The sequence below is a fragment of the Strix uralensis genome, chromosome 28, assembly GCF_047716275.1.
Source record: "Strix uralensis isolate ZFMK-TIS-50842 chromosome 28, bStrUra1, whole genome shotgun sequence".
In the NCBI taxonomy this organism is placed as follows: domain Eukaryota; kingdom Metazoa; phylum Chordata; class Aves; order Strigiformes; family Strigidae; genus Strix; species Strix uralensis.
Window position 1 is genome coordinate 6,039,339 of NC_133999.1, and position 19,564 is coordinate 6,058,902.

At 58.0% G+C, this 19,564-nt stretch overlaps 1 protein-coding gene and 1 long non-coding RNA gene across 4 annotated transcripts in view; one reads left to right on the forward strand and one right to left on the reverse strand.

Moving 5' to 3' along the window:
- The window catches only part of LOC141935765 (hexokinase-2), a 38,163-nt gene extending 24,697 nt beyond the window's left edge, over positions 1-13,466 (reverse strand). The window contains exon 1 of one of the 3 annotated variants that reach the window (XM_074852281.1): positions 13,337-13,466. In XM_074852281.1, coding sequence (XP_074708382.1) covers positions 13,337-13,387 — 51 coding nt within the window. In that variant the 5' untranslated portion in view covers positions 13,388-13,466. Of the gene's footprint in view, positions 1-7,147; positions 7,328-8,708; positions 8,903-13,336 lie in introns of those variants that run through there. The other 2 variants (XM_074852282.1, XM_074852280.1) reach the window with 2 other exon arrangements.
- On the forward strand, positions 7,239-9,345 carry LOC141935778 (uncharacterized). Its single transcript, XR_012626621.1, has 2 exons — positions 7,239-7,377; positions 8,730-9,345. It is a non-coding gene; the product is annotated as an uncharacterized LOC141935778 (long non-coding RNA).
- Positions 13,467-19,564: the final 6,098 nt, after the last annotated feature.

The following is a 19,564-nucleotide window of genomic DNA, read 5'->3' on the forward strand; positions in this document are numbered from 1 at the left end:
GGGCGACCAGGCAAGCGTGAGGAAAAGATAAGGATAAGGATGAGGATAAGGAAAACTGGAGGTTTCCTGGTGCCGGCTGTTTACCCACCCCAGCAGCAGGAAGTCTAACACTCCCCTCCTTCCCCTCCTATTTGCTTTCGCTTGCTGAAAATTGCCACCCACGTACCCAGGCTCCAGTTACGGGCGCAGGGAAGGTGGCTGCTGCCCCAGCTCACCTCCACCCTCTCCCTCCTCTTCCAGCTTCAAGAGGGGTCCGGAGCCCACCTCCACCCCAGCCCCAGGGTAGGAAACGTCCCGTTTTGCTGCCCCGAGGGTTATCAGTCAGTGCCACCAGCCAGGACAGACAGCCCAACCCCATTTCTTAGCTGTGTGCCAGGAAGGTAGTGTTATCCTGGCGGGCAGGGACCTTTCACAACCTCCTCAGGAGCCACCTTGGCACGGAGAGGACCTCAGCCAGACTCCTTCTCCTCTCCAGCAGCACCTGACCTGGGGTGTTGGTGATAATTAGAGACAAACCTGGCCGAGACTGGGTGCTCTGCCTCCCAGCAGCCTCTCACCCCTGAGACCTTCCTCCGCTGGACTTCTCTGGCAGCCTACGGTGGTCAAGGGGGCCTGGTGAGACCACAGTGAGTGGGGACGGGGTCCCAACAAGGTATCCCCATCCCAGTGCTGGGGTACCACACCAGTAGGGATCAGAGCAGAGCTTCACCACTGCATGAACCGCATGCTGCTGGTGTTTCTCTCCTGTCCACCACCCTGACTTTGTTTGCTTTTCCTCCTAGACTGGCACGATGAAGACCTCGTCCCAGAGCAGGTGGGTGCTCTGGAAGCTGGGATGCACAAGAAGCCATCGCTGTTTGCGCCTTGACTCCCGCCCGAGGCACGGGGCAGTGAAGACACTGCCTGCACAACCCACCAGCCCCCAAAATCCCAGCACGGGGAAACAACGTGGAGGTTTCATCTCCTTTCTCCAGGACAGGCCCTGCTCAGCATGTTCCCCATGTCCTCCAGGCTCCGCTGCACCAGGAATAATCATCAGCATGAGAAACAGGGTGACCTTCTTCTAATCTCCAAAGCCCTTTAAAACCTGGATCATCTTCTCCTACAGACATAGACGTCGTCCCACTTGGCAGCTAAGGCAGGTCAGGGCGTCCTGCAGACGGGCTCCAGGGCAGCAGCAGCTCAGCTCCCTCCCAAGCGAGACCACCTTGGCGTGCACTTGACCCCCACCAAGGAAGGGCCAAGACTTCCCAGCCCCACAGCCCGGTTCGTTACTCCAATTAAGCCCCCTGCGCCCAAGCACACCTTGAATTGTAGCAAAGATTGGGTAAGACAGGGGAATTAGTCTGCAGCACCAAAGCACGAATATCTTTCAAGACAAACAACCTTCTCGGTTGTTTAACCTTTTTCTTAAGATCATTGCCAATTCTAAATAAATAAAGTCACTAGGTTAGGATCCGGAACGGGGCAATATAATTTCTGGAAAGCTTCCATCATAAATAATAGTGTTTCCCTGAGGAAATCTAAATAAACTGAATGGAGGAGGCACAGATTTAAGCTAGGAAGTGCTGGTGTGCTCCCAGCCCAGGACAGTCGCACACAGGGCAGGACACTTTGTTAAAGAACCGGATCATTGGAGCCACTGAGAACATAACAAGTTTGATGCAATTTTTTTGAAGGAAAACCAAGCAAATCCCCACCTCCTAGCTCAGGGCTGTCTCCAACTGCTCTGCTAATTTCTACTGAGTGCTGGGGAAGTGCCCGGCATCGCCCTTCTCAGCTGCAAGGCCACCGCTGGGCAAGGCCCATCCGCCCCAAGGCTGAAGAAACCTCAAGTTGCCCAATTTTTGCCACCAGCTGGAAGCTGGGTGACCTGTGCCATGCTGAGCCCAGCTTAAAGTACCCCAAAAGCCAGGTTTTTCTTTGCAATGATGGTAATAACTCATGGCTCTAGTACCAGCACCACAGCTAGATGTTCTTTTGCCTGAAGACATCTCTTAATGCTCCCATCGAGGTAGACCCTAAGGGGTCAGTGCTACAAACATATTAGCCTGCAAATAACTTCATTCCAATTCAGCGTCACCATCCACGGCGAAAAAAATTAATTCCTTGGCTTGTATGTTTGCAGGAAGGTCCCATCAACGCAGCTACTTGCAAGAGTGGAAAAACCCTCCCCGCCAGCTCTCCCCTGTATCGCTGAGCCCCTCGGCGGGGGGATGCACGGGCGGTGCTACGAGAGGCTCGAGAGGTCTGAAGCAGAGAGGATGAAGGATGCTCTTCCCCTGGCTCGCTGGGGACGTGGGCCAGGATTGCTGTCGGTGATGGAAATTACAGCGTGACAGCGGCTTCCGGCGAAGCGCAACCGTTTCCTGCCCAGCAAATGACAGCGGGGAAGGGGAAGGACTCGGGGCAGTTTATTCTCGTGCAATAAGGTCTCGGCCACATCTTTCCCATTAACCATCCCAAGCTCTGGGAAGGGGAAGCTGCACGTCTTTAGTTTTAGTTTTGCTCCGGATCTCTCTCCAAAGCCACGTGTCTGATGAGAACCAGACTGGGAGTGAATGTTTCCAGCCCCCCAGTATCTCCCCACTGTGGTTTTCAGCTGGATGTGCCTAATTACAGCAGCGTTTTGGGAAAAAGCGTAACATTGGGGAAGGTTAGCTGGCTTCTGGGCTGGATTCTTTTCCTTTTCGGCAACAGAAAGTCAAATATTTGTGTACAAGAACAACAGAGAGATGTTCAAATTTGGGGAAGGTTTAAGCACTCCTAACCCACAAGTGTGTAGTCAATCCTCCCTCCAGGGTAGCCTCTGCCTGAAATTATTTTTTCTTTAAATTACTTCCCTCCCTCTCCCGGTTTTTAACTTCAAACATGCTGCTGTTTTAAAAATCACTGAAGTTTTTCAGAATACCAACCCTCTCCCTGCTTCTTTCAGAGGGGGATGATGCTGTGCGAGCACCCAGCAGCTGCCAGGGCGAGCCCGCAGCCGTGCCCGGATCAGGCAGCGACAGATCCGGGGAAACCGAAGCAGAGGGAGCGGCAGCAGTTACCGAGGTCGCAGGGTGAAGCCGGGAAAACATCCAGCACCGAGAGTGTTTTATTTCCTGGCTCGGGACCGTGACCTGGCACGCACTTTGCAACTTTTACTATCGGATCGGGGATGGGCACCACAGCAGGGGACAGACCCCGGGCCGCGTCCTCAGCACCCGGAAAACCAGCGCTCCCCGTCCCCGTGTCGCCGTGCCGTTACCCAGCGTGGGCTGAGTCAGCGTGGGGAACCGGCTCGTCCCCTTCCCCAACCTCCCCGCCTTCGGTGACACAGGACTGATGCTGGGCTGCACCCACCCTCCTCCAGCCCTGACCCCGGCAGCACCCACGTCCTTGGCTGCTATTGAGGGCTCCGCGCTGAATTAAACCCCACGTGCCCTCCCCGCCACAGCCAAGCCTCTGATGACACACGCCCGGAGTCATCCTGAACCCGAGTGAGTCAGATGGTTTCCTGCTCGGCCGGTTCCTCCCCATCCTCGCCCCCCCCTGGGACGGCAGCTGAACCCCACGCCGGAGGTGGAGCCAGGCACCCATTGCAAAAAAATCACGCTGCAGAGCATCAGCGGAGGCCGGGGACCCGTCCTCGGGTGACCCCAGCGCTCCGTGGCCCCACAAAAAGCCCAATTCAACCGGGAAAACCTTCTGGTTTCCAGCTCAGGAGTCGGAGACGTCAAACTGCTCCCAGTTCCCACCAGCCCTGAGCAGCCCCAGCCGGACTTCGAGACGCCTCCCTGCCCACGCGTCCTCCTCCTCCTCTCCCGTTTTAAACCCTGAAGGTCTCTGGGGCAGATATTAGAGGCAGCACCACCCCCCTCGGATGAGCAGAAAGCCTCGCTGGCGCCGAGACCCCCCCTCGGATGCTGGGAGCATCCCCCCACGGTCGGGGAAACTGAGGCTGCGCCAGGCTCCCCACGGCAGCTCTGATGAGAAGCCGAGGAGCGAGGCGATACGAGATGGTTCCCCGAAGATGCCAAGGATGGGAGAAGCTGTCCTGCCGCTGACCTTGGCGGGCTTAAGAGAAGCTGTTAAGTTAGTTTCCAGGAATTTGCAATCAGGTGTCCCTCCCACAGCCACAGCGGAGCCTGTGAGAGGCAGCCGGGAGGAACCAGCTAGATAAAACTAATCCCCGTAGCAAAGGAAAAATAAAATAAAAAAAAAAAACAGAGGAAAACCTGCCCCTGCCTGGGAACCACCACAAATATAGGAAAATTAACTCCATCACTAGTTTTTCCTCCTTTCAAAGGAGTGATGGGGAAGAAGAGCTGCCAGCCCGGTTATTTAGCTCGTTCGCCTCCCCCCTCCTCCCGTCGCATGACGAGGCTGAGGTTCGGGGACCAGGAAACCCAGCGTGAGCCGGCACATCCGAAGGGAACGTGGTTCATCCGCGGCAAACTTTCAAGCCAGGATCTCAAAGGACGCTGCTGAGGTTAATTAAAGTTTGCACAATCCCTTGGGGGTTAGATAAGTTAGTAGTGCAACCCACTTTCCAGCTGGGCAAAGCAAAGGGCAGGAGGAGTTTGGGGATGTACGTGACAGCCCCCCAGATGAGCAGCAGAGCAGGTAAAGCTGCTCCGTGTCAAGAACGGGGAGAAAAATCCTATTTTCGGGGCCCTTTTCAAGGCCCTCATGTGGACACAAACCAGAGCTGTGGGAAAGAGCACTTTCTTCCCACGGCAGAGCCCCTTTTCTGCCTGATCCAAAGCAAAAAAGGCGCATGACTCGAACACACTCCAGGCCACCGTCCTAAAACCCAAATATAGCCTCAAATTCTGGGTAAAGTCTTTGGGTTTGACAAAAAAATAAATCACAGCTTTCCAAGAATTTCAGCCCTTACATCTCCCAGTGCTGGGGACTTCACCCCACTCTTTGCCTGGGAATATTTATAAGCCAGGAATAATTTTTGCATTCATGGTGGAAGCATCCAGCTCGGGAACGCGGCTGCTTCCCCCCTTCTCCCCCTTCCCCCGCAGCGAAGCCGAGCTCCGTGCTGCGCCAACACCAGCTTTGCCTTACCCGGAGCATTCACAAGCATTTGTTTAAAAATAACCCACAGAAATCCAGTGGTGGAGACGGCTGTTTGGGGCCGGGAGGGCAGAGCCATCTCCCACCCGGAGCCCCGGCCGATGGTTCCTGGATATTTTTCCCCCCCACACATATCTCAGCAAGCTTTTTCGTTTGGGCTTCGGAGCCGGGAGGAGAACGGAGCCGGTTCCCGGGGCTTTGCACACCCTTTTCCCGGTGGGTAATGAAGTTGGATACCTTAAACCCAAACCTGCCCTCTCCATTATTTCCAGCTCCCGATAAGGAGCTGGGAGCCCGAGAGGCAGAAGCCGGGCCGAGCCGCTGGCCTATTTCTGCCGTCGGGTTACACAACCCCTTTCCGTGGATTTGGCTGTTGCACAACCCCAGGACACTCGCGAGCGGAGGGAGAAGCTGAGCCCGTATTTCCTTACAGATCACCTTGCATTGGGAAGATATTTCTATGCACTTTGTTTGGGGTTTTTGTTGGGTTTTTTTTTTTCAATGTTCTCTCTTGTTTTACTTCCTATTTAATGCAGGCGAAGGGCCAACGTGGCAAGTTTTGTTTCTCTGTCAGCGTCCCCAGCGTTATCCGATGGAGCGAGCCGGGGCTCACTGCAGCCGTGCATTTTGCATTTTTTTTTTTTTTTTTGCAAATCCCGACCACCCACACCCGGGCACTGTAACCCCAGGAATAGGAACCGCTGCACGACCTCAGGACTCGGAGCCAAAACCCTCTCTGACATATCCTTAGATGCCCCAAACGCTGGCGGAGGGCTGAGGGAAGAGCCTGAGCCTTCACACCCAGTCTCCCAGCCAGTATTTTTTTTCTAGGAATCATTTATTTCACACTGTTTAGAGCCCAAGCGCTGTCCTGGCCAAACAAAGGCCGGCTGCTTTCCACCAGCCACAGGAGAGCAGAGACACTTGCATTTTTCAAGTGCCTGAACTCATGAATTACTGGTGACAAACCCTCCGTGCATCCCAACGGGACGCTTCGACTTGCATTTGCGGTCCAGGAACAGGCTCTGGTCGTTCAGGACCCGTAAATTAAGGGAGGGGGAAGGCAAGAAGATGTTTTCCGTCGCAGTCAGTGCAGGAGACCGGCGTGGGGGGACAGTCTGGGGAGGGGCAGAGCCTGGGGAAGGGGAGCCCGAGGTGCTGCATTTGCCTCCCAGCTCGGAGCCACCCCCCCGGGCCTCCCCCGCCGTGCCCCGGGCTGACCGGGAGCGGAGGGCTCGGCCTCGCTCCCCGCAGGGGCCTCGGCTCGTCGCCCCGGGGAGGTTGGAGGGGTGGGGGGGGGGGGGGAAGGGGGTGTCCCGCCTCCGGGGGATGCTCCGCGCCCGCGGATGCTCCGCGCGGGCGGCAGGAAGCGGCGACACGTGCTGCGCGGGGCGGCCGGGCCGCGGCGGGGGTCCCGCGGGGGGGGTGGGGGCGGCCGGGGAGGGGAGCGGAGACACACACACACACACACACACACACACACACACGCAGCCCCTTCCTCCTCCTCCTCCTCCTCCTCCTCCTCCTGCTCCGCGCCGCCGGCCCGCGGGGGGCGCCCGGCCACGCGGGGTCCCGCAGCCGCCCGCCGCGGCACGTACCGCACGGCGGCCCCGGCGGAGCAGCGCACGGGCCCGCGGGGCGACAACGGCGCCTCCCGCCCGCCCCCTCCCCTGCCCGCCGCCTTCCCCCATTGCCCCTTTTTTCCTGGGGTTTTCTTTTCCTCTTTTCTCCTTTTGCTTTTTTCTTTTTTTTTTTTTTTACTTTTTCCCCTCTCCTTTTTTCTTTTCTTTCTTTTTTCCTTTTTTCCTATTTTTCTTTTTTCTCCTTTTTCCTTTTTCCTTTTTCCCCCCTTTTTCCTTTTTTCTTTTTTCCCCTCTTTTTCCTTTTTACTTTTTTCCTTCTTTCTCCTTTTTACTTTTTTTCCCTTTTCCCCCCCTTTTCCTTTTTCCTTTTCCTTTCTCCCCTCTCCTTTTCCCCCTCCTTTTTTTTTTCTTCCTTCCCCCCCCCCTCCCCATTTCTCCTCGCCGGCCCCTTTGTCCCGCGCATCTCCCCCCCTTCCCCCGGCGCCCCCCCCCACCTTCTGCGCCTGGTCATGGTTGAGCTCGGTGAAGAAGTAGGCGAGCAGATGGGAGGCGATCATCTCTGCGCGGAGGGGTGCGGAGGGGTGCGGAGCGGAGCGGAGCGGAGGCGGCCCCGGAGCAGCGCGCGCCGCGGTACTCGCCCGCGACAATGTGGCTCATTGAGGAGGTTCCCCTGCCCACGAGTGACGCGGCGCCGCGGCGTCTTCTGATTGGCTGAGCCGCGAGGGTGTGTGCGGGGCGGTGCGGGGCGCGCGCCGCTAGGGGGCGCCCGAGGGAGGGGGCAATGGGGGGGGTACTGGGGTGAACTGGGGTGGGGTGGTGGGCGGTGGGGGGGTGAACAGGATCTCGGGTGGGCGCTGGGGGCGGTAAGGGAGATGAGTGTGGGTGAACTGGGGAGGCTGGGGGTGCACTGGGAGGGTACTGGGGGGTACTGGGGTGAACTGAGATGGGGTGGGGGGGTGAAGAGTATCTCGGGTGGGCGCTGGGAGGGTAAGGGAGATGAGTGTGGGTGAACTGGGGAGGCTGGGGGTTCACTGGGGGGTATGTGCACTGGGGGGGTACTGGGGTGAACTGGGGTGGGGTGGGGGGGATGAACAGGATCTCGGGTGGGAACTGTGAGGTGCGGGGGAGATGAGTGTGGGTGAACTGGGGGGGCTGGGGGTGCACTGGGGCGGTACTGGGGTGAACTGGTGTGTGGTACTGGGCGGTGGGGGGGGTAAACTGGATCTCGGGTGGGCACTGGGGGGGTAAGGGAGATGAATGTGGGTGAACTGGGGGGGCTGGGGGTGCACTGGGGGGTGCATGCACTGGGGGTGAATGGGGGTACTGGGGTGAACTGGTGTGGGGTGCTGGGTGGGGGGGTGAACTGGATCTCAGGTGGGCGCTGGGGGGGTGCAAGGGAGATGAGTGTGGGTGAACTGGGGGGGGGGCACATGAACTGGGAGGGGGTGTGCGTGGGGAAGTGCACAGGGAGGGGGGATAGCACGGTCTGGGGGGTGCACGGTGGGGGATGCGCCGGGGGGCGACCCAGCAGCGTGCGCGTGCATGCGCACACGCGTGTGCGTCGCCCCGTGTCCGTACCCGCGCGTGTCCCCACCGGTGCGCGCACCCGCCATCCCACGCGCGTTTAACATGCGCATCCGTGGGCATCCGTCCGTGGGCACCCGTCAGCCCGCAGCCCGTGGCCGTCCCGCGCGGGCGCACCGCTCCCCGCGCCCCGGGAAGGGCTGACGCGGGGTGCTGGGGGCACCCGCGAGCTTTGGGAAGCCTCTGCCTCCGCCATCCCTCCTTCCTCCATCCCGGCTCCCTTCTCCTGCCTCCGTCTGGGAATTCAGGGGCCGAAGCCGGGCAAAGCCAGGCCTTGCAAGGAGCCCTACGAGGGCCGTGGCACGTCCTAGGCCGGCCTGGGCCTCCAGACCAGCTCCTGCTGCCCCGATCCGGGCTCCCAGAAGAGCCGGTCTCAGCAGCCCTGGGGCAGGAGTTACCCAACCCGTCTGCCTGCTCCCCGCCACGCTTTCCCAACCAGTTCTGAGCAGCTCAAACTCTTCCCGGCTTTACCTTGTAATATTTCTTTCTAAGGGGTCATTTACATCAGTTTTCCAAGGAATTGAAACTCCATTTCAAAGGAGAGGAGAAGAAGCAACAAAAAGAGAGGGAGAGAAACGGAGCCGAGACAACCCCGCTGCCAGACGCCTTTTCCTGGGTGATCCAGTCCTGCCGGACCCTGCCCGTCCAGCCCGAGTTTGGCCAGGCTTTCGGTTAAAGCCCCGTATCGGGAGCTGATGCTTTTTAATCTTTTTCAGTACGCCTGCCTTTCAATTCACCCTCTCATCCAGCTTTTTTTTTTTTTTTTTGCTAAATACCCAAATTCTCAGCGGTTAAGATGAAATTAAAGCAGCGTTTAGCCTAAAAATAGCCGGGCACATCTGTTCACCTTCCCCATCTGCTGCCTGCCCGGGTGGAGATGAAGGAAGCAACTGTATGTGCAAAATGAGGGGTCTGTCTTGTCCTTCTGTCCCGCTCGGGAGCTCAGTTCACCTCTGAAAAATCAGTTTATTCAGGGACTCATATTGCCCAAGACTCAATTTATTTGCTGGGTGACACCCGAGCCCAGAAACGGCAGGAGGAGCAGATCTCTAAATAGCGCTTGCTTTTAAAGTGATTTTTTTTTTATTAAAAATGAGTTTTTTCCTGACACGTTTTGTAATTCCTTTCACGTAATAAACCTCAAAATCTAAATCTTTTCAAGCTGTCCCTCCCAGCTGCTTCGTATGGGCTTGTAATAATCTATCGGCATTTAATGCCGCGTTCCTTAGCAAAAGGAAATGGGCTGATTGCAGGGATTGAAGTTACAACCAGCTCTAATTTCTCTAATGCGATTCTTTAAAGACGAATGACTGTGGTAATGACAACGTCGGGCCTTGAAAGGAAGGGCCGTGCCCAGCGGCCGGAGCAGGGATGGGACATCCCAGAGTCCTGGGACCGGCTCCGCATGCAAGCGGGGCCAACCTGCCCCATGGCACAGGGCAGAGCCCCCCAGACCGCTGCTGCCCCAGGGGTTTGGGGACCCCCAAGAGCTGCGGACCGGGCGAGGGTAATATCCCCTTTTTATACTGGGGATTGGGGTGGGGAGAGAGGAATTGGGAACCAGACCCGGCGCATCCGATTTTTTGAGGCCGCTGCGCGGCCCGGAGCAGCCGGGATGATCCCGGAGCTGGAGCCGCTCCAGGAGAGGCGTTAATTCATCTTAGATCACCTGCCCCGTGAGTCATCGCTCCATCGGTGCTCTACATAATTTCCAACAACGTTTCATTTGACACACACACACACACACACACATCCCAAACGAACCCATCGGCAGAAGAATGACACCGGTGACCATTTATTTACTTTGCCTGGTCACCCAACGCACCGGAAACCTTGAACTTGGCCAGACCCAGCCCTTGCACGGGGCTGGGAATAGAAAACCGGTTCGAGAACTTTTCTTTCTTCGGCAGCCGTGGGATGGAGCGCGTGACCTTGGGGCTGAGCTGGGTGAAACAGCCTTTCCCCAGCTCTGCAGCGAGGGATGAGGTTCGCCCATCCCAAACCACCCCACCAAGAAGGAGAGGGGAGGATTGTGCCCTGTCTGGGCTGGGGGGAATCTGTCTGTCCATCCGTCCTACTGCTGTTCCTCTGAGGATGCTCGTAACCCTGCGGTTGACTTTCAACCTATCCTAAAATGTCCAGCTGCATCCCAAAAAAACATCCTCCCCCAAGCAGCCAGCCCTCCCCAAAAGAGCCGGAGGGATTCCCCATGGGTCGGGTGGGGACTGGGAAATGGGGTGCCCCTGGGCTGGGCCACCCCGAGCTTCTGCAGCCTTGCCTCCCCACCCCAACAGCCGGGCTAATCTCCGTTATACAGATGGAAAAGGGCAGATTAAATTAGATTAGATGTAGCTGCCTAATTTTAGCTTCCTCACGTGTCACAGGTGCCCTGCTCTGGCTCTTACCTTGCTCTCCTCAAGCCCTTCGCCCCCTCAAAGTCACGGGGCCACCAGCCAGGACAGGAGGAAATCAAACAGGGTTTGGCCAGAAAGTGGTACCCAGCGGCCAGTACGAGCCTGTGATGGGCAAGTGGGCACTGGAGGTCACTGGGCCCCAAGAGGGGACTGGTGGTGATGGCCACCCTCCACTGCTGATGGCCATCCTCCACTGCTGATGGCCACCTTCCAGTGCTGATGGCCACCTTCCACTGCTGATGGCCACCCTTCACTGCTGATGGCCACCTTCCACTGCTGATGGCCATCTTCCACTGCTGATGGCCATCCTCCACTACTGATGGCCACCTTCCACTGCTGATGGCCACCTTCCACTGCTGATGGCCACCCTCCACTGGTGGTGGCCATCCCCCACTGGTAGTGGCCACCCTCCACTGCTGATGGCCACCCTCAACTGCTGATGGTCATCCTCAACCTTGGGAGCGTCTCCATCCCTGCACAGACTCCCCTGTCCAGGAGGATTCTCATAGTGGGATTCTCAAACTGGGCCAGTCCAGTTTCCCCCATCCACCCCAAGCTTCTGCCACCGCCTGTCCCTCTGCCTCCTGCTGAATTACTGCAACGTGAGGTTGACATTTGCTTTCTGCTGCCTGCCCTGACCTCTCTCGTCGCGGTGCCAGCCCTAAGCTCTTGCCTTGTCCAGCTGCCGAGGATCCTGCCAGCTCTGTCAAACATTTCCTGATCCAAGGGGACATTGGATCCCCCATGGGACCAGCCCAGAGTGCCCCAGGATTGGCCCTGCGATGCAGCAGGGAGAGACATCTGAACCCTTTGCCTGTCCGTGAGCTGCAGCGTCCCCAAAGTCTCAGCAAGGTCCCCAAACCCCAGAGGGGGTGTCAGAGCTGGCAGGAGCATGGTGCCCCCAAAAGTTGGCATGGCCAAACTTAGGGACAGCTGGGGTGTCCCAGGGCTGGCAAAGGCTGTGCTGGGCACTGTGCAAGCCTGGCACATCTTTGAGGTCAAAAGTCCCCGCCAGGACACGGGACCTTGAGTCACACTGCCCTGGGATGAATAACTCCTGCATGTGGCACTTTCTCAATCGCAGCGGAAAGAGGAGATTTCTCCAGCGTCCCCCAGGCGCTTTCCTGGCACTGGCAGAGCTGGGTCACCGCCACGTCCCACAGCGTGGGGCAATCGCACGTCCCCAGTGCCACCGAACTGGGGCTGGGGCACGAGCGGGGCAAGCGGCAGCAGGCAGGCTGCTGGGGGAGCAGGCAGCAGCAGGCAGGAGGATGCTGGGTGCCAAGGGCTTTTCCCTCGCCTCCTCATGGCATCCCCTGGGCTTTCTCCCAGAGCTCTGGGTGTGAGCAACCCTGGGGGATTTGCGTCCCGCGCTAAACGTGTGGATGTCATTTCTGTTTCTGATCCAAGGAGTTTGGATGCTCAAAGGATCCCCTGGTTTTTGACCTGCCATCCCCCGAGATGCCCCTGTGCCACGGCCGTGTCCAGCCCAGGCTCAGTGCAGCTGCCAGAAGCTGGGAGCAGGTGGGAAGTCTCCGGCTGCACCGGGATACCAGGGGGAAGGGTCATGGAGGCAGCAGCCGGAGGTGAAGCAGCAAGTCACAGGCTCAGGGGGAGCCCAGGGACTGAGCTGGGGTCAAATCCCAAACGCAAACCACTCCCAGGACCTCCACATGCTCCGATTCCTGCAAAATCCATCCCACCCAGCACTGACGATCGGAGGAAATAAGCCAAAACTCAGTGCCAAGGAAGACCCTGGTGCACGGCTACAGCAGGATCCCACCTTTAGCCCAGCCGGGCTCGTAGGAAAACCATCGCGTGGGCAGGGACCAGCATCCACATCACCGCGGCAAAGCCACATGCGGGTGGATGCACCTCCCGCCCCATCCCCGGTGTGTGGGTGAGGTGCTGGCAGAGCCGCCGAGGGAGCCAGGAACTGGGCAGCCTCTTCAAAACCGGAGCACGAGGTGGGACCCCCAGCCCACAGCCGAGGGGCTCCCGCTTCTCCCAGCCTTTCCCACTGCTCGGGTGAAATGGGGAGAGGTTGGGAATGAAAAACACTGCTTTTTTTTGTGCGTTTTCAAGTGAAGATGATTTTGAAACAGCAAACAGCTGCCGAGACACAGGGGAAAAGCTGCTTTTCCAGGGAAAATTCCTAAATGCTGCTGGTGGAGAAACTGCTGGGCAGTCTCATACCAAGTGCATCCTGCCAAGTGCTGCTGCTGCTCCCTTGGCCGCTTCTGGGGTGAGAAAAGTGTTCTCTAACCCCATCCCGCAGCCTGGCCGGCTCTTCCCAGGGTGCAGGAGCAGAGCTGGGCTCTCCCTAGACCCTTGTTCACCCACAAGCAGCATCTTGCATCTCTCCCTGCAGGGAGGACCATGTCTCAAAGCCCCCGCTCACATACTTTTCCTTCAATTCACTCCACCGGGCAGAAAAATATTACATCCTGTCTTGCTTTGACATCACCCTGCCTGGCTGGGGGCCAGAGGTTTGGGAAACAGCTCTCCTACACCCTTCTATGAATTATTTCACCAGCACCCATCCCACGATCCAGTTACTCCCCTTTCAACGAGTGGCAGCCGGGTGAATTGGCCTTGCATCACCAGGGCCATCACCGCTCCTTAGCCAGGTACAAAGAGCAAAAAAGCCCCAAAATCCCAAATCCAGGGAGAAAATCCCCTTACCTGGGTGAAGTCCTGGCCGTCCATCCCGTCTGCCGCATGCTCAGACGTCATCCTTGGAGTATCCAAGAACGGTTTGCTGGGACTGGAACCTTGTGCCCCACAGTGAGCTGGGACCGGGAGAGCTTTATCATCTCTGATCCCTGCGGAGGAAGGTCCTGCACGTCAGCCCTGAAGTCATTGGCTGGGCACTGCGGGGATAAATAGGGGATTTTAGCAGCACCGGTGTAATCCTGGAGCTGTGGGATGACCCCGACGGAGCTGCCGGGGATGTGGTGCTTTGCGCATGGTGCTGGGGGGTTTGGGCTCCTCCTGTCCCGCACCGCAGACACCCCCCCGCAGCGTGTCCCTCCGTGCCGTACCCCCTTTGCGTGGCAATAAATCATGGACCAGCCCATGGGCGACCCCCGTGATGCCCCATCCCCACGGAGGGGTGACTCGCTGGCCCAATTTCTGCGTAGTTTTACTCATGAATCCTTTCCTCTTTCTCCTGGGGAGGGAAAATAAAATGATGGAAATTAATGCTGGGGTGGGATGGAGGTGTTTGCGGGGGGGGCGTTTGCAGGGGCTGGAAGCTCCAAGCTGTGCTGGGTCTGCGTGGCCTCAATCCTGGTGACACCCCTGGAGACCAGGGATCTTGCGTGTGTGCATGTTGCGTGTGTGTGTGTGCACGTGGGGCAGGGACATGTGGCTCTTACCCAGCAAAGTGCTTTAATCGGGATCTGAGGGCATCTGGCACAATGGCTCCTCCACTGCAGAGCTCTGAGGGCCCTGAAGAACCCCAAAAAACCCAGATGGGGGGGGGGGGAAAGGAGGGGGGAAGAGCTGCTGCAGTGGCCTGGCAGCCTCCCCACCCCCGTGGCCCCGTGGCTCCGTCCCTACGTGACCGTGGGCATGCGAGTCCCCTCTCCCCACTGCAGGGAAGGAACTGCCAAAGAGGTTTAAGGTTGATGCAATTATTAATTCTATCAAATGGAGATTATCCGGCTTGGAGGGCTGGGCAGCACTGGCAGTCTGCGCTGGGGTGGTTATCCAGGACGGGCAAAGCAGAAACTGCTGTTGGGGAGGAGGGGGACGGGGCTGCAGCCCCAGGTTTCCCTGTCGCAGGCAGCTGGGCTGTGATGGGGGCTCGAGAGAAGGGGCAAGGCACATTCCTGGGGGAAGCAGGCTCCCCACCTGGGCTCAGACACCACCTGGATGTGCTGAAGGTTAAACTCAGCCCTAAATCTTAGCCCAGCCTCTAAGCTCAGCACCTTTGCAAGGTGGTACACTGGTTGGGGAGAGTGGGGCAGAGCTGAGTCCCATCCCTGGCCCCATCCCCATCCCTGTCCCATCCCCATCCCCATCCTGGTCCCTGTGCCAGTCCCATCCTTGCCTTCATCCCTATCCCCATCCCCATCCCCATCCCTGTCCCATCCCCATCCCCATCCCCATCCCTGTCCCATCCCCATCCCCATCCTGGTCCCTGTCCCAATCCCATCCTTGCCTTCATCCCCATCCCCATCCCCATCCTCATCCCCGTCCTCATCCCCAGGCCCATCCTCGTCCCCATCCCCATCCCGGTCCCTGTCCCAATCCCATCCTTGCCTTCATCCCCATCCCCATCCCCATCCTCATCCCTGTCCTCATCCCCAGGCCCATCCTCGTCCCCATCCCCATCCCGGTCCCTGTCCCAGTCCCATCCTTGCCTTCATCCCCATCCCCATCCTGGTCCCTGTCCCTATCCTGTCCCCATCTCATCCCCATCCCCAGGGCACGTGGCTGACGGTGACAGCCCAGGACTAATCCAGACCCCGGGACGGCTGCCGGGGGCCGGTGGCAGCCACAACCCCGACCCCACCGCGCTCCCAGCCGTGCCAGAGCCGCTCCCCCCAGCAGCCACCTGCCCCGTGCCAGGGGGGGCGGTTTGGCAATGCCTTCAGCTGACGGAAACTTCTTTTATTTCCAGAAATTCCTCTGCACTTGGACGGGGAAAACTCTGGCTGCTCCAGACTGGGATCCTCCCTCCGCCGGCCGCCGGCTTTTACAAAAAGGCTTCTTCAAGCCGGGAAGGACAGAGCCGCCTTTGTTCCGTCCCCGCTCCTATTGCTGCCGGCATGGAGGAAACGTCACCGAGCCCTTGGCGCCGGCAGCTTTACAATCCACCTCCTGGCACGTCCACTCTGGGAATCTCCAGGAAAGGGAAATAAAATGACCTGCGAGCGTTGGGTGATGGAAGATGTGCCAGGGAGCGCGTGGGGCTGGGGAGCTGGGGGGCTGGGGGGCCAGGGGCATTGTTGGGTGTCCCAGCAGCTATTTGTTTCCCCTCTGCCAGTTCCAGCAGGGCTTTAATTATTATTTTTGTTTAAACAAGTCGGGATCGTTTCATCTCCTGCCGTAATAAAGGGTCGGGTCCATGGGAGCCGAGCGGTGCTGAGCCGTTCCCACCCCGCTCACGTCGTCCCGGCCGAAATCCCCGTCACGGCGGGCGCCAGACCTGGCCGATAAACCCTGTTATTGTCCCTCCTGCCTCATGTATAATTAATCCAGCACATGGCAGGGGTGAGATTTGCCCTTTCCCAGCATGGGACCCCCCCCCCGGGGACCTTGATGGGTGGCCAGGGACCATCCCCACCTCCCCAGCATGATGGCACCTCCTGCTTGTCATTAAGCCTCTTGATAAAGAGGCGATGGAGGAGCGGGGTGCGGGCAGGACGGCGATGCCCCCCAGCCCCCCCGGCATTGCGCCGGGAACCTGCCTGCCCACAACTCCCACGACGTCAACACCACGGCTGGGTGCGAACGCAGCCTCCGGACTTTCCCTTGCAAACACACCTTCAAATTTCTGGCTTGAAGAGCCAGGCAAGCCGGGAAACTTTGGCCAAGACGGAGCTCTCTGCCTCCTGCCAGAGCACGGTGATATTTTGCTAAGATAAGGCTTTCGGGAGACACAGATACCGATATCACCGGCAGCGTTGGTGGCAGCAGGAGAGATGATTTTATGGCTTTAACGGCAGGACAAAAGCTTTTAAAGAGGCCTCACTGGCCGTTTCGCACACCGACAGCTGCGAGCCCCGTCCTCGGGGGTACCCACTGGAAGTGGGATGGGTGGTCCCGACGCCAAGCCAGGCTTAACCCCCAAGCGAGCTCAGGGACTAGGATCTACCAACTCAACGGCAGCCTGGTGAGGAATCCCGGCTGCAAACGATACCACGAATTCCTGGGTGCAGCTGCCCCGGGAGAGCAGGTGTCTCAGGACACGCTTGACATCAAGAGGAGGAGGAAGGAGAGGTGGAAACACCAGCCGCAGCTCCCGCGTCCTTTGCCGAGGCTGGAGGTGGTGCCACCACTCACTAAAGCACCTCAAAGCGTTTTATTAAGGCGCTCCCCACCCGTGGCCAGGATTCGGCCGCCAGCAGCCCATCGTGAGCGCTCATGGGCAGCACGGAGTTGGCACAAGGCCGGCGGCTCCAGCGGGGCCCGGCCGCTTCTGAGACGTTTGAGGCCGTGCCAAGAAAGTTTGGGCTTAATCTCATGTCAACAGCTGCCCCGTGCCAGGATCCGGCCACGCCACAGCCCTGGCACCAACCCTCTTTCCTGACCTTCCCAGCACCGACCCCGCTGCAGTAATTAGAAACCACCGGGTAATTTTTTCAGTCTTATGATAATGTCAGATCCTGCCGGAGCATCGGCGTTGCCCACGGCCGGGTTGGGGCAAAGCTGATGGGATGGAGCTGCCCAGCTTTGGGGAGCTGCCGGTGCCGCGGCTTTGGGACTCAAGCCCGGCTCTTGTTCCGGCCACGCTCCAAGCAGGGAAAATCAAAGGGATAAGTGGGCACGTTTGAGCCTGAAGGGTTGGGAAACAGCCTCGGCCCGAAGCGTTCCCGATGGGCAAACCACCCCTGGGCTGCCAGGCTGCTGTTTTCTGGGAATTCAGCCCTGGATGCTTCCCAAGCTCCCATCCCTGCCAGGAGCTGCGTGAGGATGCTTGGCCTGGAGCAAAGCAGGCTGTGACCCTGGGGAGGGGGGAAATTGGGGTGAATCCCCCAAAACTCAAAGATCCTGGGGGTGCCCTAAGCCCAGGTTGGGGCGATCCGTGGCATTACCTGAAGCCGCTGGAGAGGCTTCGCTGGTGGAGGAGCTCTGCCTTTCCCCCTCCAGCCTTTCACTGCTGCTCTCTTTATCCGGGAAATTACAGGCCTGTCAGCTTGAATTTTTTTTTTTTTTTAAGGGTTGGACTAGCTGATCTTCAAGGTCTTTTCCAACCTAGATGATTCTGTGATTCTCCACGCCGGCTCTGTGAGGCTGTTGCTGTTTTCAGGGGGTTGTGTCCGGCCCCACGCGTTGTGCATCGGGCCAGCAGAAGCAGAAAATGGGGGGGGGGGAAAGAAAATAAAACTGCTGCCTGGCTTTGCAGCGTTCTCACCTGCTGCAGATGTTTCCCTGCTCTTGATGTGAGCAGGGGCTGATAAGTCTGAGCCCCAATAACCCCGACCCCTAATAACTGTGACCCCTGATAACCATGGTCCCTAATAACTGTAATCCCTAAAAAACATGGTTCCTAATAACCGTGACCCCTAATAACTGTGACCCTTAATAATGTGATCCCTAAAAAATATGATCCCTAATAATTGTGACCCCTAATAAGCCCAACCCCTAATAGTTGTGACCCCTAATAACCATGATCCCTAGTAACTGACCCCTAAAAAACATGGTCCCTAGTAACTGTGACCCCTAAAAACCATGATCCCTAAAAAAACTTCATCCCCAATAACTGTGACCCCTAGTAACTGTGACCCCTAAAAAAACATGACCCCTGAAAACCACGATCCCTAATAACTGTGACCCCTAAAGAACATGGTCCCTAATAAACATGACCCCTAAAACCCACGGTCCCTAGGAACTGTGACCCCCAATAACCCTGACCCTTAATAATTTTGCCCCCAGCTCTGCTCACTTCCCATCAGGGCAAATCCCATTTGCACCAGAAACCCCCAAGCGCCTCCGTCACCCACCCTGGCGGTGCCTCCCCCCACTTCCCATTTTTCCCTCAATTTTTAATCCAAAATCATTCAAACCAGGACAATTTTCCCAGCTATAAAACAAGTGGGAAGGAGCAAACCCCAGCTGCTGGGAGGCAGGAGCCCTAATTCCCCCTCGGATGCTTCCACCTTCAAATAAAAGTGAGAGGGCACGCACTAACCTTTTTCTGGGGGTGACTTTAAACCCACCTGTCCTCGGATTAATTTGTAAGATCTGCTCCCCCCCTCCCTCTCCGACCAGGGCAGTAATAATGTGATTATCCAGATCCGGCTGCGGGATAGGGAAGCTCATTATGGAGCATTAAAGAGGGGAAAACTGGGTTTTCCAAGGTTCTAATAAAAGCTCGTTTTCCTCCCAGGTGTCTCCAAGACTCATTTTGGGGCTCATTTGGGGGTTTCTTTGCAATTTGCTCCTCCAGTCCTGGTCTCCCTTCAGGGAAGGAGCAAAACATCAGGACCCCGGTGCAGCCCGGGGATGGTTTTCAGCCCCCCCAGGTGCTTTCAGGTTCAGGGAAACTGAGGCACAGTGGCCACAGCCCCACACAGGGGAACACATCCATCCCCCCCACACCCCGTGGGGCACCTGCTCCACACCAACAGCCCCCAAACCCCCCCAGGAAAAGCAGGGCGAGCCCCTAAACCCCCCCCCCCAAGGAAAATCAGGCCGCTTTTCTCCCCAAAAGCACCGCAGCGGAGGATGGGCAGCATTTCAGGAGGGGGAAAACCATCCCGGGGACGGGACTGGAATAAGGTTCCCCCCCCCCGCCAGGCGAATAACTCGGGGTGACAAGGTGGCCACCAGCCTCACTTTTGGTGGCCAGAAGGGGAATTTTCCCCTTTTTCCAGCAGGCCTGAGGTTTCCAGCATTGCAGGGACTAACACTGCCATCTACCGAAACAGCCCTCACCGTTATTAATCCACTCATATTTTTATTTTCCCCACCCAGAAAATCTTCCCACATTTTCAGGCGCACATGAACCCTCCCAAACAAACCCCTGCGGGGCCCTGCCAGCTGCCCATCCCCAGGGCGTCAGGCCTTGTCCCCAAGGGCCCACCCTGAGCTCCTGGGGATGTTTTTGGGTCCCTTTTCAGGTCAAAGCTTTGTAGCCACCGGCTCTGGGGACTCAACTGCTGAGTGGGGAAACTGAGGCACAGCCCCAGCCCCTTCCCATCCCCGCACCCGCCCCGCTCGTTAGGCCGGGCTGGGCCC